We start from the raw sequence: 19,059 nt of genomic DNA, 5'->3' as shown, positions 1-19,059 counted from the left end.
GAGTTGCTGAAAGATCCAGTTCTGTCTGCTTCACCGACTGGACTGCCTGGATTATTTCTCCCGTCTCCATTGCCCAGAATGTGTACCCTCTAAAGAAGCACTTCCCAACAACATCGTTCCCACAATAACATCTTCCTAAAAATGTCCTCACAGTAACGTCTTCCTAAAAATGTCCCCACAGGCTCTCCCCAGTAAGTGGAGAGAAGAGAATAAGCCACATCAAGATGCTAAAGAACACGATAGCCACAGTGTAAATGCTTAATGGGGACCTGAAATCTGACCAGTCCCATTAGGGTTTTAAAAAATAAAAATACGCTTTGTTTTTGTTTATGACATTGTGGTTTACAAAGTGCTCTTGTGTATATCAGGGCTTCATTCAATCCTTAATGACACCTCCATGAGGTGGACCAGGTAGCCATGAGTGGTCCAACATATGAAGGAGAGATCAGAGGCCCAGAAACTGGGGCACTGACCACCAGCTAACCAGAGGCAGCCCACTACTGGAGTCCTGTGACTCCCCCAGGAGGCTGTCCACACCAGGATGGCCAGTGGGGCTAGCACTCACCTGATGGTTCCCGAGAGCAGGATTGGATCTTGAGGGATAACCGAGAGCTTGGACCTCAGGTCCTCCAGGCCGATGCTGCAGATGTCCACGCCGTCAATGAGAATCCGGCCTGATGCTGGCTCCACCATGCGGAAGAGGGCCATGCCCAAGGAGGACTTCCCTGTTGGGCAAGAAACCAGCGGGACCTCAGTTTCCTGAGTCCGCACTAGGGGATGCACAAGTCACACCTGGCGTCTGCACCTGACCCAATCCCCTTTGTGGCCCATTCTTAGTCATCATGAGCCCTGAGAGGGTAGAAAAGGGTCTCTTCTCCAAGTGATGCCCAAAGCCACAAGCAGCTTGCTTATAGCCTAGATCAGAGGTCACAAGTGGAGCCCCTGGGTCAAAGCCAGTACACATATATATTTTGTTTCCCACACACAGTGTTATGGGTATTTTTTAATTCCTTGCCAGCATTTTTAAGACCCTGAAGATCACAGATTTAAAAAATTCAAATTGCATGTTTCTCTTGAAACTCAGCAGATGGGCAACACTGGGTCCATATCCCCCTAGGTAATAAGGAGCTGGAGCTGATTGTGGCTGCTTCATTGAGACTGAACAGTGTTCTCAAGTTCACCACCTCACCCTCCCCACCCCCCTACATCACACCATTTCACTCATCTACGTTATTTGCCAGGTCCCCAAGGCATTAGAGTTTTCAACCCTGCTCTAGAAGATAAGATCTATGAGGGTAGAAGCTGTGTGTCTTGTTTACCTTAAGGTTCCCAGACACATAGTAGGTGCTCAGTAAATACCTACTGAATGAAGATAGTCAGTTTGGACCAGTATCTACTGAGAGCTTCTCAGATGCCAGCCCTCTCAGGCCAGCTGGCAGGTGAAAGATAGCACAGGGAGAACACACAAAAGAATATAGCTGGACTCTCTTCACCTTGTGGTCATGCAAGTCCTGCAAGGGTACTGGGGAGCTAGGGACCCACGGAAGCTCAAGGCATCCAGGGGGCTACCTGGACAAGGCAGTTCTGGGGCACCCAAGAGGGAGGAGATGAGAACCAAGTCTGAAGAGTGTCTTTGAACAATACAAAGAGGCAGAGGAGTTACATTTGGACTGGGCCTCCCCAAAGCAGTAAGCCTCCCCCACCTTCACATCTCAGTTCAAACACTGGCCTCAGAGCCAGGCCTCCACCAACCCCATTATTCCATATGACACCACCCTTTTTCTTTCCTTCATGGCAGCCTCCACAACCTGTAATTATCACATTTATTTCTTTATTTGATGGTTGTTTAACATCTCTCTTCTACTAGAATGCCATGATAGCAGGCACCTTGGGCTTTGCTCACCAGTGTCTACCTAGTTCAGGGCTCAGCACAGAGGATACATATTTGTGGTGACTGAGCAAACACGCCCAAAAGAGGTCTGGCACCCCAAGGCCCCCAGGGTGCTCAGCTCACCAGAGCCCGTCCTTCCCACGATGCCCACCACTTCTTGGCCGTGAATGGTCAGGTTGATGCCATTGAGGACAATAGGTGTGTTGTCTCTGTATTTCATCTGATAATCCTGGAATGTGATTTCCCCATGCTGCGGCCACCCAGGGGGACAACATGTGCCTTCTATGTGTAAAGGAGCCTCGGAGACACACATCTTTTTTTTAAAGAAACAAAACAAAATCAGTAGTTATCGTCAATTTCTGCCCATCCCCTGAGGTCCTGCCGGCCTCCTGCCGTTGGGGGATGTGACCCACCCCAGCCTGCCCTGCACCATGGTCAAGCCACCGGCTGTGTGATCAGAGGAACACCCCAAGAGGAATGTCCCCCACCCCCACTCACCTGAAACACACATAATTTTATTCCAGAAGAGTGAGAAAGCTAGCCCCCTTGTTGTTAACATAGAGTGCTTTTTCTAATTTACTGTGTGAGGCTCTAAAGAAATAAGATCTGGAGAGTACAAACACCCGTGAGGTGTGTTTTATAGATCAAGCCCTTGGGCAGACTTTATCTCTCTATATTCTTATCCTATGACATGGGCCTTTTTAGATGCATTGCACAGGCGAGGAAATAGACGTTCCAACAGGCTGAATGACTTGCTTAGGGTCACACAGTTTAGAAGTGGTCGAAATGGGACTCAAACCCAGACCTGCCTAACTCCAAGACTCTTTGCATCAAGCACAGTTGGGTGTGTCTGGAGGAAAGAATGCAGGAGAAGAAGCAGGGTCAGCTGGCTGCAGGTCATGGCTCTTCCCTGCCAGTACAATGTCACAACAGCATCCCTGGGTGTTAAATCAGAGTCTTATTATTCACAAATTCAGCTCATGTGAAGGGGCAGGAGATCTGGCTTTAGAGGACTCTGCTAGCTCCAGGCTGTGTGATCTTAAGTGAGATGCTCAGCCTGGTCTAGCCTCGGTTTTCTCACCTGGAAAATGTGAATAATAATTCAATCGACCTAATAAAATTGTTTTGTGATTCCATGAGATGTATGCACAGGGCTTAACACAGTGCCTGGTCCACAGAAAGGGCTCAGTCATAACAATAAACATTATTGAGCCTTCACTATGGGCCAGGCACTGTGCTAAGTGTGTTACATAGGAGAGTACTTAAAAAATTTTATGGAAAGATTCATATTCGCTTTTAATTCTATTTTTCCATGAACCTTTTGAAGTACCCTCCTATTGTACCCTTTGTAATAACCCAGTGAAGTAGATACTGTTATCTCCCATTTCTGAATGGGGAACAGAGAGTCTGAATAAGGTACCCAAGGTTACACAGCTGATTCAAATAGCAAAGCTCAGACTCGCACCCAAGCAGTCTTGCCACAGAATCTGTGCCCTTAGCTACTACAACACAAATAGAAGTAAGAAAAATAATAATCATTATTGTCATTACTATTATTTTACTTGGGTAAACCTCTCAATTCTAAAAAGAGCAGATTATTCCCTCTACATCCAGGAATGCTATGAGGGTTGTGGTTAAAATGAACCCATGGTAGGAAGAGCTTCAAGGTGAGGAACCAAGGTCTGGGGACGATGGGAAAGAAGAGCCAGGACCCCAGCTGCCTCCTGGGAAAGTCTCAGAGCTCCAGGGCTGGGTAGAGCTTGCAGATTAGAGCTTCATATCTCTAAGTGGATTCAATTTTTAAGTGATGTTTATGTGTTCAAGGTTCACTTCTTAATTTTTGGCTGAAGATTTGTTCTATTTGTACAGACAAAAATACTACTACTATTGAAAACTGACAGCCATGCCCCACCTGACAGAGCTACCCCCGCCAGCCTGAGACCCGCGTCCCACCTTTATGTACTGTAGCATCCTCTCTGCAGATGTGAAGTATGCCTCGGTCTCCGAGCCAATCCGGGCAACGGCCTGCAGGTTGGAGGCCAACTGGAATGAAGGAGAAATGTCAGGAGATCAAGAGGCTACTGCGGGTGTGCTGGGCTCTTGAAGCTCCTGAAAAACACTGGTTGCCATTGCTCCGAGTGACCCCTCAAACCAAGGAAATTTCCCTAGCAAGAATGGCGCAGACACCTCTGGTGTACCCACAGCCCACTTCTGGGTTTAGCTGCAGCTGTGGTGGGCAGTTCTGGGTGAGAATCCCACCAGATATCTCTCCACCTCAAGTGCCCTCTGGCTGTCTTTCTGCTCAAAACCTTCACCCCACCACATAAGCCCACTCAACCAGTGCGCAGGTGTGTCACAGAAACCCAGGCGAGGTAAGGCTATGGAGAGCAAGCCTAAACTAATGGGGAACAGGATTTGGGAGATAAATGCTCCTGCCTCTCAGCCTTTGGGGGGACAATCCTGGGAACATCCTATATGCTTTTCAGGAGGTCCCAGTAGAATTGAGCCCTGGTGATCTAGGAAAGGGACCTCAATGACACACTCTCATGATGAACTTCCTCCTTGAAATTGTCTCCTGCTCCTGCTCCCCGAATCCTGATTCCTGAGAGCATCTCCCAAATAAATTGCCTGCCCCCAAGTCCTTGGGCTTAAGCCCTGCCTTCAGGGAAGCCCAGGCTAAAAGGAATCTAGGGACTCTTGGGAATTGGAGACACCAAAGATAAGGAAACTGAGGCCCAAAGAAAGAAAATGACATATACATAATCATTTGTAAGCTGGAGGCAGAGCAGGGATTGGGACCCAGTCTTTATGGTTTCCATCAACCTAGCGCAAGAAAGGAGCAAACAAGACTTGCAGAGGGTGCTGGGTACCAAGTTCATCATGCATTCATTCAACAGCAGTGGAAGGCTCTGTGCCAGGTGCTGAGCCAGGCTTCCAGCCCCAATGTACAACAGACACAGGCCCTGCCCTCTGGGAGCTCCTAGCCGGACGCGGAGACAGACAAGTCAACAGAGAGTGGCAGAGCAGAGGGATGTGCTCCACAATGGAGTCAGCACAAAGAGCCATCAGCGCCCAAGCACAGGTCTGTGTTCCAAACCTAAGACAAGGGCCACAGGGAAGGATTCCTGGGGGAGTCAGCACTGGAGTTACATTTTTAAGGAGAGGTAGGATCCAGCAAGCTAAAAATGGGAAATATGTTCCAACCAGAGGAGACAGCCTGTGGAAGCCCTGAAAGTAGTAAAATAGCAGGATATATCCAGGGACCTATAAACCATACGGCAATGGCTGAAATGAAGAGTATGGGAAGGGAGGAAAAGTCCTGTAAAAGTCAGAGAAGGTGGACACCACGGTGCAATGACACTTAGGAAAGAAGGCTGGGGTGGGCCTTTCTTGCAATCAGCCAGCAAAGCGTCACCTTGCCAGCAGACCCTCCATTATGTTCAGGGTCTGACAGCCTTGTGCTTCAGAGAAGCTTGGTTAATCCAAACCAATCGTGTGAATTCTACTCCTCCTCGCAGTGATTATTTTAGGTGTGGGCTCATGACACAATCCTAGCCAATGAAGCATGAGGAAGAGTCAGATGAGAGTATTCTGGGAAACTGTTCTTTGCCCTTAAAAAGGGACACATGGAAAAAATTATCTTCTCTCCAGCCTTTGGCTGTTACAGTGTGAAGATGTGTTGGCTGGGGCTGTAGCAGCCATTTTATGACCATGAGTAAGCAACCCTGAGGACAAAACCAGAGCAGAAAAATAAAACAATTATGGGTTCATGCTGGGCTGCTAAATTAACCAACCAACAGAGAACAACACTACCCCAGCCTTCTGGCTACATCAGATAATAAGTTCCAAGACGGTCAAGGACAGTTTGAATTGGTTCTTTGGCTTGCAGCCAGAAACATCTCTGGGATTTACTGAGAATCCTCCTATTGCTGCAAAGCAACATGGTGTGTGATTCCTGCCTCCTAAGACTTTAACTTTCCAGGAGGGTGCACGTGGAAGTCAGCAAGGTACTGGCCTGACCGGAGTAGAGAGTGCATGCTGGGGTCACGAGGTCAGATTTCGGGGGCCTGGTAGGCAGGCTCCATAGCTTAGGTTTGGAACACAAGGAGACAGAGAGTGGTTGAAGTTTTCTGAACAAGAAAGTGACATGAGGAAAACTATAATTAAAGGTCACTCCGGTGAGAGTGTGGAAGGTGGATGGGAGGTGCTGAGGGAGGGGAGGCCAGGAGGTTGTTGCCCAGGATGGAGATGAGATACTCAAACAGGGCAGCGGACATTGAGAAGAAAGCATGACCCCCAAGGGCTGTATGGAAGCAGTCAGCCCTCCAAGCAGGTTCCTCATTACAGTCTCCTGAGGCAGAACAGGCTGTGGTGGAAAAACCTTTGCGTAAGTGTCTGCGTACGCACAGTGCGCCCAGGAGAGAGGAGCCTCTGCCCCCTCCCTACAGGACTGTGCTCAGGGCAGTGCCAGCACTGGACAGCCTTTCCCCCGAGCTTTGCACTCTGGGTCCAAGTCCTTCCACAAGCAGGAGGGACTTCCAAATCCCCTATGTCACTGGTTTGGTGCCTCCCCCCCAGAGTTCTGGAAGGCTTGAGAGCAACTCTGCACTGGTGTGTGTGTGTGCATGTGTGCATGCGTGTGTGTGTGTGTGTGTGTGTGTGTGTGTGTGTGTGTGTGTTGGGGGGTGGGGAGAAAGAGATAGATAATGTGTGAGTCATTATGGACAAACCTCTCACCAGCTGTCGAAACATGGGCAAGTTACTTGAACTTTCTAAGCCCTAAGTTTCTTATCTGTAAGACAGAAACAATAATAGCTAACATTTATTGCTCATTTATTCTGGGCCAGGCATGATTCTAGATGTTCAATATGCATTAACCCTCAGGTTTACACATAATCTTCATAAGCCTATGATTTCAGAGTATGACTCTTTCACAGATGAGGAATCCCAAGCACAGAAAGGTTGACAAATTTACCCAAAGCCACACAGCTAGTAATGGGCAGAGCCTGGTTTGGACCTGGATGTTCCAAACCATGTGTTCTTAACCACTTAGCTGTATCTCATGTAGTGTAGTGAGAATCAAATGGAAGATGCAAGGCAAGTGCCTAGCAGAGGCTGGCTCAGTGTAAGCTCCTGGTAGCCCAGCTGGTATTGCACTCAGTTGTCTTGAGTGTGAGCGCTGGGCAGCTGTCTGCACAGCCCATGTGCCTGCAGATGTTCTGCACACACAGGTGTGTATGTAGAGGAGTGCGTGTATGTGCAAATATGTGCCCGCTGCAGGGGGCCCAACTAGAGCAAGGTAGAGCCCCTCTGCATACCCAAGATAACACCTCAGCATTGAGGACTGACAGAGCTCAATGTGACACACTCAAGAGCCCAAGCCAATTAGACAGAAAGCCACACAACCACAGAGGGGACAGTTAATGAATAACCCCTGGTGGAGGGGGTGCCCTGCGTCTGCATGGCCAAGGTCCTTGAGGCGGCTGCTGAGCTGGCCTCTGTCCTCACAGCCCTTCATGAATAGCCCTTCTGCGGGATTCTGCGGACAGTGAACCTGGACTAACCACTCCCTCGGCATGCGCCTCCTCCCCAGTGTACCAGGTCATGAGGTACAGAGGCCAGTACACCAGAATCACCCAGAGAACCTGTTTTTAAAATTAGATTCCAAGACCCTGACTGAGGACCTGACTCAGAGTCTCTTCAGCTGTGCTCCCCTTGTCAGCCCCACCTGGGCCCAGACTGAATAAAACCTCCCAGGCTGGGGCCGAGCAGTCTGTTCCAAGTCTTAGGCACATTAAGATTTGAGAAGCCCTACTCCAAAGAAGGGGCTGGGAAACCTACCTTTTTGACCACCTTCCAAGGTGATTCAGAAGTTTGACAACTCCATCAGCGTATGAGCAATTATGTACAAAGAAAAAAGCCAGGAAATCAAGAGGCCAGGGCTCTGGTCCTGGCTCTGCTTCTAATGCTCTGTTTGGACAACTCCTTTCCTTGTCTGGGCCTCAATTTCCCCATCTGCACAATAAGAAGGTTGGACTCTATTGCCTGTGGGCTCCCCTTCACTCCCAGTGTTCTATGATTCCATTTAATACCTTTAAATACAGACTTCCCAGTTCAGGAGTGACCACAAGGAAACAGAACAAAGCAGCTGAATTCAGAAGGCCGAGCACATGGCTCATAAGATCACGCGTGGCCAAAACCCAAGTTGTAATCAAAGTCCCGAGGACTCCAAGAGTCTGCCCAGGGTCCACAGCCCGAGGACGATCATAGCCCAGGAGAGGCCCTGCCAAGAGTCCCTCCCTCACCTGCAGCACGAGGTTGATAGCCATGACTTTATATGAAGAGTGGGTGGAGGAAACGCCAAAAGCCACAAACAAGGCTATGACCAAGGTCACCAGGTTGGTCATGATCTCCAGCCTCAATGCCACCCATCGTGAGGAAGACAGAAACATCAGCAGGTAGTTGTTCTGTTCATCAGTCAGCTTCTTAAACCTGAGGAAGAAGGCACAACCTGAAACCCATGTGCTTGTCCGACCCAGGGTTTCCCTAGGGTGGACCTGCTTCCTCCTGCACCCAGCTCCCCACTTCCACCAACAGAACCCAGTTTTTCTTTGGGTCCCTAACCCTTTCTCAGTCGTAGGTTTGGGGGCAGTTGACCTGACTCCTGACCCAGATTGAGGAGTGGGCTCTGCTGGCTTAGGCCCATCAGCACACACTCCTCCCCTGACCTCTGCCCCTGATTCAGGGATGGGTGAGGGACTCTAACCGAGCCAGTGAGAATGAATAAATGCCAGGATTTGTGAGTGAAGGGAGGAGATCCCTTTCAGTAGGAAAATAGAGGTCTGAAACTACCATTTTGCTACCATGAGGGGAGCCTGGAGCTGCCACGAAGTCTCCAAGAACTTGAAGATGAAATAACACCATGCAAGGCCAAGCAGTAAAACAGACAAGCAAGGTCCCTGGGACATTGGGCATCCAGATCAATCCTCACGTGGAGTGAGTCTCCCCTCCCTTTCAGTTTTACCATTTATCCGACCCAATAGAAGTGCCCCATCCCCCTCTTTTCCAGCCTTTTGTTATGAACATTTCTATAAGTGCAAAGAAATTAAAAGGTTGATTTAGTGAATACCTTTATACCCTCTACCTAATTTAGCAATTGTTAATAATTTGCCTTTTTTTTTCCTGGGAGTTGGCCAGTACAGGAATCAAACTTTGGACTTTGTTGTTATCAGCACCACAGTCTAATTACCTGAACTAACTGGACAGCTTTATTTTGCCGTATTTAAAGTCATTTGTCTTTAAGTTAGTTTGAATTAGTTTTTTCTGTCACTTCCAACCAAAAGAGACCTACCAATTTCTGACTTTCACATAACACCATCATGATTTTCCATATCAATATGCAACCTATACTTTTATTTGATTAATGTTTTTATTTTACTTGCCTTACTTTATTTTCTGAGAGTACTTCAAAAAGTTCATGGGAAAATAGAATTAAAAGATAATAGGAATCTTTCCATGAACTTTTTGAAGTACCTCGTAGAATTTATATTAAAGGAAACTTTTTATCACTATCTTAAATTATAAAAACAATGGGTTTGATGTGTCAGTTGTATTTTTTCTAAAGTCTATTCAAATAAACCTTTGATTGTTGAAATAGAAAGTATTCATCTCTGTACCAACCTAAACCATCTTACTCACCATTCAAGTGAGCAACCACCAAAGACACAGTGGTCCTTATGACTCTTTCTGTCCATACCCTCTGAACCTTTACACGAGCCATTCCAAATTCTGTCCACCTTACCCTTCCATATTGATTGAGTCTCCTCCACCTTGAGGACTTCCCAGATTAAATGCAATAGATGCTGGTCACTCAGTAGCCCCTGAGCTCAAGCTTCCTTGCTATCCTTCAAACCTATGTCCCCATCTCAGTGTTTTTGCATTTACTGTTCCCTCTACCTGGAAAGCTCTTACCCACATATTCCCATAGCTCAACTCTCGCTTCATTTACACATCTGTTCAGTGTCCCTTCCTCTGAGATCTTCCCTAAAACCAGCTCCAATCCCAACTGAGTCCCTCTCTGTCCCCTTGCCCAGGTCCCCTTGTCCCCAGTGTATCAGGTCACGAGGTACAGAGGCCAGTACACCAGAATCACCCAGAGAACCTGTTTTTAAAATTAGATTCCAAGACCCTGACTGAGGACCTGACTCAGAGTCTCTTCAGCTGTGCTCCCCTTGTCAGCCCCACCTGGGCCCAGACTGAATAAAACCTCCCAGGCTGGGGCCGAGCAGTCTGTTCCAAGTCTTTGGCACATTAAGGTTTGAGAAGCCCTACTCCAAGGAAGGGGCTGGGAAACCTACCTTTTTGACCACCTTCCAAGGTGATTCAGAAGTTTGAATCAAACTTGCCCTGCAGGGTGTGGGCTGGGGCTGTCTGGTTCACTGCTGTATCCACAGTGGGTGCTGGGTACATGGTAGGCTTTCAGTGTGGAATGAATGAATACATCGCACCAGGATCCCTAATCTTAGAATCCTTGGGTGCTCTCCAGTGCTCCTGGAGAGCAGATGCCATGGCTTATCCGGTATTCCAGCTAACTGAGCACACGCCATCTGGCATGCCCAAATCCTACCCAGGCTTCAAGGCCAGCTCTGATGCTGCCTCTTCCCCAAAGCCTTCCTTGATCCCCCCAGGCCACCTCTTTCCCCTCTTGAACTCTCATGGCATTTTATCTGCTCCTCTCTTACATCTTATTCCATCCTGTATTATTACAAAAATATGTGCCTGTGTCTCCTCTCTTCCACCAGACTGTGAGTTTCTTGTAGATGAAGACCATGTTTGATTATTCTCTACAAATGGATAATTTCATATTACAAAAGTAAGCCTCAGCAACAATCACAGGTTTTTTTTGTTTGTTTTTAACAAACATTCAGAAAGCAAGTCTATGGGTGTGAACAGTGAAGGAAGTTCTGTTATTTAGAAAGCTATAGTTCCTCATTATTTTATTCAAATTAGATATTTGTTTGGAAGTGAAGAAAAGAACATAATGCAAGATGTGTTTACATAATAAAACATCTTATCATTAAATATACATATATGCATACTTAAAAAATATTCATAGGTCTTTAAAGTTTACACATTTTCCGTATCACTTACATTTTTTATTCTTATAAACACCATCTTACAGATGTTTCCGGAGGCTCAGAGAAATGGAATAAAATAATATTCTATCTGATTCTTCTGAAGATGACTTCATTCCCAGATGCCCTATTCTCCTTCCCGCTCATCATCACCCCCGCGGTCCCCACCATCCTCAGATGGCAGCAGAAGGACTCACTGGCTGATGAAGGCTTCAGTTTTTCCATAGACATGGATGGAGCTCAGGCCATTCAGGGAGGTGAGGATGTGGGTGAAGAAAGGGGACCGGCTGTAGTTCTCCAGTCTCTTGAACAATTTGATGGCCTTCTTGAATATCCTGCATCGAGAATGACGGTGAGTGATCTGGGCCATCCACCTCCAGGAACATCCAATATGGATTGGTCCCAACCGTACACCCCAAGTCACAAATCCCACTCACAAGCAAAAAGAATCTACTTACGTATAATAAATGAGGCAAACAATGATGACTATGACTGCTATCAACAGGATAAATGGAGACAGCAAACTGACAATCAACACAGTGGAAATCACTACCAAAACCAGGAACAGGAATTCCTCAGCAACAGTGGGCAGGAGCTGGTCCAGAGTCTGCAAATCCCCTGCAAAGCAGTTCAAGAGCCGGCCTCTTGGGGTCGTGTCAAAGAAACTCATGGGGCAGCGGGAAACCTGCAAGGACAAAATCAACCACCGGGACCATGAGAGTAGCTGCAGGCCTTGCTTGGGAGTAGACAAAGATGCCTGTTACCTTTAGGCTCTGAAGAGGTGCAGAATGTGGCCTGCTGTGCATTGAATGCACCCCAAAATTCACTGACGCTTGACCCACACTGCTGAACAAAAGCAGAGCATTTCCAGGGAACTGAACGTAGGGTGGGCAATCCAATTACAGCATTTGAAAGGTGGAGCCTTTAAGAGGTGATTAGACTGTGACAACTATGCCCTCGTGAATGGATTGATCCATTCATAGAGCAATGGATGTGGTTCTGATGGCTTTGTAAGGAGGACAAGCAAGAAGGTTAGCTCTCTCTTGCTCAGGCCATTCTCACCATGTCACACCCTGCCATGGGACCCTGTATAGAGCTCCCAGCCAGAAGGCCTTCACCAGATGTGTTCCCTGGACATTGGACTTCACAACCTCCAAAGCTATAAGAAATAAGTTTTATTTCTTTATAAATTACCCAGTTTCAGATATTCTGTTTTGGTGTTTGTTTGTTTCTTAAGAAGAAAATGATGTTTATTCAGAAATAGGCATTGCAATGGAAATACACGTGCCATGGTAAAGAGAGGTAAAAGAAGGCAAAGGTTTTTAAAGAAAAAATGAGGAGGACTACATAATTGTTTTGAGAGAATTATCAATAAGAAGGGTGGTGCCAGTTCGAGGCTGGACAGGAAGTTGCTGGGCAGATGTCTTCACAGAAGTATTTTTTTTATATAATGTTGTGATGGCCTTTCTGCAAGGTTGTGATTTTGCAAAGTCTTTTGTGATAGTTCTTGTACTCTGTTATAAGCAACAGAAATGGACTAACACATGGCCTAAGGAGAATCTAGGGGAGGCAGTGTAGAGCAATGGTCAAAAGCATGCATGGCTCTGGAGTACATCTGCCTGGGCTCCAGGGTTACCCAACTCCTCCGCCTATTGCTGTCTGACATTGGGAAAGTTACTTAATCCCTCTGAGTCACAAGGTCCTCATTTATAAAATGGGGATGATAATGGTGCTTCCTAGATTTGTGGTGAGGCTTGTACAACTCTGCACATATACAAAATACCTCTGAGTTGTATGATTTAAATGGTGAATTTATGGTATATGAACTATAGCTCAATAAAGCTACTATTAAAAAAGAGAGCTAGAGAGATAAAACTCATACATTGGAAGTGCTCAGGAGAATGCCTTCTCCCTGGTAAGTATTCCATCAATACCAACTCTTATTATTTTCTACAGATGGTGCCATTTTTTTTCAGGATTGCCAAAGATTAGTAGCAGCAATTCCACTGTGACTGCACAAGAGTTGGACTCTTGGATCAAATGTAACCATGACTGCCCCTTTCAAAGGTGGCATCCCAATTTGATCATGAGGCCAGTGGACACGAGGCCCTTTGGAGATCAAAGAACATTTCACACTGGAAGGGCTCTGATAAAAGGATCTAATTTGGTGTCCTCATTTTACAGAGCAGGAAACTGAAGCCCAGAGAAGGGGAAGTGGCTTTGTGACTTGCTCAAGGTCACCCACGTAGTTAAGGCCAAAACCATGACACGGGTAGGCTTCCCGAGGCTTCCCCAAACCCCAGCACAGCCATGGTGTTCACAGAGTCCTCAAGGAACTGACCACCTTCATTCTCTCATGTATTGCTTAAGCCACCAGACAAGAAAAAGAAATGAATAGAAGTTAACGGCATCTATTAAGGCCAAAAACTAAAAGAAAGAGGAGGGAGGAACATTTTGACTATTAATAAATAGTAATTATTTGAGCAATGAAGTGTCCTCATTGCAAATGCCTGGATACTACTGACCAAATATAGTTCACATTCATGTGTGCTTTCTAAGTGGGGAGGGAGTACTGAAGTTCGGAGAGACAAATTAAGAGCTTCTTTGCTTTTTCTGCTTCTAAAATGCCTTTAATTTTATTTCCAGAACCTTTTGTTAAATACTTGAGCTGAAGCAACCAGAATTGTCACAATCACGTTGAGAAATCAAAGTGTGAAAGGGTCACTTCCTCAGGACTCTGAGCACTCAGGAGGGGCGTGCAGAGGAGAGGAGCACAGGAGTAGACCTCAGTCCCACTGTGGGTGAGAAAGGCGTCTTTGTGGGAGCCCAGTATCACTCAGGATTAGGGACAAATGGTGGGGGCAGGGGGAAAAGGGCTTCTGCTTGCCTCCTGAGTATCAAAATAATCTCAGGATGGAGTGGGTTTGTTGGTTGGTTATTTTTGCTTTTTTGTTTTTGTTGTTCTTGCAGTTGAGCCGATTTTCTCAGAAATCTATCCTTTACTTGTGATTATTTAAAACTTCAAAGGCAAATGTAAAATCAACGAAGTCATAAAAAGACTAGAAAAAGGAAAATAGTTGAAATATGAAACATTGTCTAATGGAAAGAAACTTGAACATTTCTCAAAATTAAAATACAATATATCACTTGGAGGACTGGACACAGGATATTTCTAGAATCTTGGAGTGTGCAGTCAGGAGAACCTTAGAGACGATCTTGCCGAGTGCCAGCACCACAGGCCAGGTGGTAAAGTGTCAGGCCTCAGGTAGAATTTCCCTCTCCTGCTTTCTGATTCCACCAAGCCAGTTGCTTTATCCTACGGATGGGAAAAGGCCTTACCTCATCCACCAAAACTGAAACGCTTAACGGCAACACAATTTGTATTCAGTATATGAGGAATGATGGTCTCCTCATCTTCTGAGAACCACCATCGGAACCCCTACTCCAAACCTCCGAGCTCCAGCCTTCCTGAGCTACACTCAGTTCCCTGAAATGCTCTGGTTTTGTTCAACTGCAGCCTCCCAATCTGGAGCTGTCTTAATCCAATTCATCCTTCAAGTCTTAGCAGAGAGGACACCTCCTCCAAGAAACCTTCTTAGACTCCCCCACTGCCAAGCCAAGGTTAGGTACCTCTTATGTTCTTATGGCCCTGTGTGCCCCATCTCATGGCAAACTTTATATACCATATTGCAATGTCATATTTTCTTATCTGTCTCCCCCATTAGTCTATGAGCCCATGATGACCCAAACTCTACCTGCATGGTTCATTTACTGTTGTAAGCCTAACACTCACTGCAGAGCTGGGCACATAGCAATATTCGATAAGTGCGAGAGAGAAAAGACATTTCTTTTTTTTTTTTTTTTAAAAGATGACCGGTAAGGGGATCTTAACCCTTGACTTGGTGTTGTCAGCACCACGCTCAGCCAGTGAGCGAACCGGCCATCCGTATATGGGATCCGAACCCGGGGCCTTGGTGTTATCAGCACCGCACTCTCCCGAGTGAGCCACAGGCCGGCCCGAGAAAAGACATTTCTGAGAGGCAGTGTGATACCATAAACAATTTGATATTCTAACCATACACACAATCTAACCATAACACACATGAGATTTCAGTTTTTTCATATGTAAAATGAGGATGGTAATACCCACTTCAAAAGGAATTTAGGGCAATTGTAAGTGACTCTATATGTGACAGTACTCAGCCAACAAAAGCCAGCATCGGTGTATCCATTGACCCTGGATCAAGGGACACTGAAGTATTAGAATCTTATCTCCAGCAGCAGGAGGCTCAACATACCTTCCTCCTTTCCTACCCACCTAGTGACCAGGTGCACTCACTTGCAACTATGTGACATTCTGGAAAAGGCAGACTATGGAGACAGTGAAAAATGATCAGTGGTTGCCAGGGGTTTGCGGAAAGGGAGGGAAGGGAGAGATGAATAGGTGGAGCACAGAGGATTTTTAGGACAGTGAAACTATTCTCTATGATACTGTAATGGTGGATACACGTCATTATACATTTGCCAAAACCCATAAAACGTACAATTCAAAAAGTGACCCCTAACATAAACTATGGACTTTAGTTAATAATAATAATAATAATAATAATGTATCAATATTGGCTTATCCATTGCAACAAATGTCCCACACTCATGCAAGATGTTAAGAATAGGAGAAACTGGGGGGATGAGGTGGGGGAGGTATATATGGGAACTTTCTGTCCTTTCTACTTTTATTTATTTACTTTTTTGGTGGCTGGCCAGTACAGTTATCTGAACCCATCACCTTGCTGTTATCAGCACCACGCTCTAACCAAGTGAGTTAACTGGCTTAATTTTTCTGTAAATCAAAAATCGCCCCACAAAATAAAGTCTGCTAATTTAAAAAAAGGGGGGGGGGAGTGGACAAGGTCAGGATTTGGCCCGCGGCCAGGCCCAGCCCCCAGGCCCATACCTTGTTGAAGAGATTATTGTGCAAGGCAGTGGATGCCTTCCTCGTGATCTTGGTGAAAGCCTTCGAGAAGCAGATCCCCAAAGAGATGATGAGCAGGATGCTGAGGCCATACACTAGTTGGTAAAAGGGCAGCTGAGGATTGCCCAGTATGTCTCCTGGGTCTGCAGCAGTCCTGTTGCTGTCTCGGCTGCTATTGGTCTTCGAGAAAGAACAGGGATTCAGACCTTATGAGTCCAGAGTGAAATTCAGTGGGGAAACTCCTCCCTGGAGCTACGTAAGACTCAGCGGCTGGTCGAAGGTGGAACCATATGTTAAAACCTCCCTGCTCAGTGCTTTGGCTATTACCCATCCTCTTCTCATTTCCCTGCCCTGGTTTAGCCCTCACTGTCCATCCCCTGGACACTACAACAGCCAGTCCCTTTTATACTCTCCACTGTGATACAGGGAAGAGCTCGGGAACTTGATTTCCCAGACCTCTTGCCAGCAGGTTTCAGCTTAGATTCTGCCAAGGAGAGGCACTCAGAAGAAATCTGAAAGGTGGAAGAGGAGAAGCCACCATACCGTGGTGGCACCTGTGGGCAGGTGTGTGGGACGTGAAGTTTTGCCAGTGGCTTGCAGGCATCCTTCTGAGAATCACCCACCTCGGTTCTGCCTGCAGCTGAGATCGCTGGCGGCCACTTCCTCTCTCTCCTCCAGCCCTTCCAACAGTTGTGAAAGCCTCTGATTCCCTATGCCAAATCTTTGGAAGCTCTAAATAGAGTGGCTTCTCTTTTCCTGACAAAACCCTGCTGGTACGTGACTCAAAAGTGAACCACGTGGAGCACTGTGGGAAAAGCATGGCTTCAATTCAGAGCACCAAGTTCAAGTCCTGGCTCCCTCATGTTCTATGGCAGGTGTCCTCATAGGTTAATTGGGGACTGTGATACCCACCTCATAATGTAGTTGGAAAGATTAATGAAATAACCTGACACAGAGCATGTCACATGGTGGCTCCCAGCCCCCAACAGCAGGACTGCAGAGACATATTTGAAATAAACACAATGAGGAGGCAAAGCTGGGGCCAAAGGAAAAAGTCACTAAGGTGGAATGTAAAGATTCTTGGGAAGATATTCAGGGACATAAACCTCTTGGTTTTGTCCCAATAAGACTGCATGGGGGACCACTCATTCTGTAAACCCAAGGCCAGTACCAGGAGGGAACCTCAGCGTCCTGTCTCCTCGACAGTTCTCTCTGAAACTGTGTGTCAACTTGGCTCCAGACTGGCCATATGAGTCCCTAGCCATGCTCTGGCCCTGGTGGCCCAAGGAAGCAAGAAGTCCCCCCAGCTTATGTATGCCCACCAAAATGCAGCCTGCCCCCATCACGGCACTCACCCCTGAGCCCTGCTCCAACCAATGGCTCAGCCACCAGAAGTTGAAGGTCATGATAAAGATGATCATCATGGTGAGAAGGAAAACCATGAAACAGACCACGTAACCTGGGAGGAGAAGGAGGTGAGGCACGGGTGCCACAAGAAGGTGCAAGGAACTGCTGATAAAGCTGCCTGGCCATCCCAGGCCCTGAATCCTTGGACCTCCCTGAGCCCATCCACCTTGGACACCTCAAAGGACTGGGGGGAGCTGGGTTCCAAAGTCAGAGAATCCTGGATTCAAATCCTGGTCTACAACTTCCAAGCTGTGTGCCCCTAGACAAGGTACCAAATGTCAGTGACACACCACTTCGTTACCTACAAAATGGTGACAGCAGCAGTAGCCTCAGGGCTGAGCTGAGGATGACACAGCATGTGTCAAGCACCCAGCTCAGAGCCTGGCACATAAACAGTATTCTAGAGAAGTTAGTTCTCCATATGCAGGTCCTGAGGATTCAGTTTAAAAAATAACAGTAACAGCTACTTTTTATGTGGTATGTACTATGTACTATTATGTTCTACGTGCCAGGCATAGTACTAAACATATGCCTTATTTCTGAGTTAGTAATTCCTATCCCCATTTACCTGAGTGCTATGGTTTGAATGTATGTGTCCCTCCAAAATTCACATGTTGAAACCAAATTGCCAAGGTGATGGTATTAGAAGGTGGGGCCTCTGGGAAGTGATTAGGTCATGAGGGCTCTGCCCTTGTGAATGGGATTAGTGCCCCTATAGGAAGCTTCAGAGAGCTGCCTCCCCTCTTTTCTGTCCCTTTTGTCACGTGAGGACGTTCATCCCCTCTAGAAGATGGAAGACACAGCATTCAAAGCACTGTCTATGAAGAAGATCCCAGGCTCTCACTGAATATCAAACTTGCTGGCACCTTGATCTTGGACTCTACAGCCTCCAGAACTGTGAAAAATAGATTTCTGTTCTTTATAAATTACCCAGTCTCCGACATTTTGTTATAGCAGCATAAACAGACTAAAACAATGGGAAAACAATCTCAGAAATGGAAAGTAACTTGCCCAAAGTCACAGAGCTGGTGAGTAGTGGAGCTAGGAGTCAAAAAAGTCAGTGACAGAAAAACCCAGGGTGCATTCCTTCCTTTAGCACCTGCCTCTTGCCCTAGCACTCTGCCCGCCTGTCTAGGCTCTATCCCATGCCCATGTTTTTTCCCAAATTCTACTCTTCGTTCAAGAGCCACCACTTCTTTGATGAGATCTGAGACTATTCCTGGCCATTGTTATTGTTATTTTTAAAACTGAATCCTCAGGACCTGCATAAGGAGAACTAATTCTCTAGAATACTGCTTACGTGCCAGGCTCTGGGTTGAGTGCTTGACCCATGTTATCTCATATCATCTCTCTGGCTGTCTGATGAAAGCAATGTCTTAATTCTCCAGCTAGATTCCAGAGTTGGTTCTTAGATGGCTTTATACCTGTTCCCCTTCAGGGCCCGCAGCAGTGCCCGGCACATAGTACATACTTTGTAAATACAGATCGATTGGCTGCTCGATTCAATCATGCATTTCATAAGAATTTGCTGTTCCCCTGCTCTGGGCATGCCCCGCAGGGATACCCATGGTGGAACGAGCAGGGATGGTGACCTTCTGTGCACAGCTTTCCTTGTTATCCCCCAGACAAGTAGAGAGGAGACACACCACATTCAA

The 19,059-nt window shown here is 46.6% G+C and overlaps 1 protein-coding gene across 1 annotated transcript in view; it reads right to left on the bottom strand.

Annotated features, from left to right (window-relative positions):
* ABCC11 (ATP binding cassette subfamily C member 11) overlaps positions 1–19,059 on the bottom strand; it is a 57,944-nt gene that overhangs the window by 8,639 nt on the left and 30,246 nt on the right. Inside the window, exons 18-25 of the mRNA XM_063109921.1 lie at positions 17,353–17,456; positions 15,980–16,177; positions 11,484–11,710; positions 11,223–11,360; positions 8,197–8,383; positions 3,845–3,934; positions 2,015–2,204; positions 566–725 (exon numbers count right to left, since the gene is read on the bottom strand). Of these exons, the coding sequence (XP_062965991.1) occupies positions 566–725; positions 2,015–2,204; positions 3,845–3,934; positions 8,197–8,383; positions 11,223–11,360; positions 11,484–11,710; positions 15,980–16,177; positions 17,353–17,456 (1,294 nt within the window). The remainder of the gene's footprint in view (positions 1–565; positions 726–2,014; positions 2,205–3,844; positions 3,935–8,196; positions 8,384–11,222; positions 11,361–11,483; positions 11,711–15,979; positions 16,178–17,352; positions 17,457–19,059) is intronic.

Source organism: Cynocephalus volans, chromosome 10, assembly GCF_027409185.1.
Source record: "Cynocephalus volans isolate mCynVol1 chromosome 10, mCynVol1.pri, whole genome shotgun sequence".
NCBI classification, from domain to species: domain Eukaryota; kingdom Metazoa; phylum Chordata; class Mammalia; order Dermoptera; family Cynocephalidae; genus Cynocephalus; species Cynocephalus volans.
This window is presented reverse-complemented; position numbering and strand designations above follow the sequence as displayed.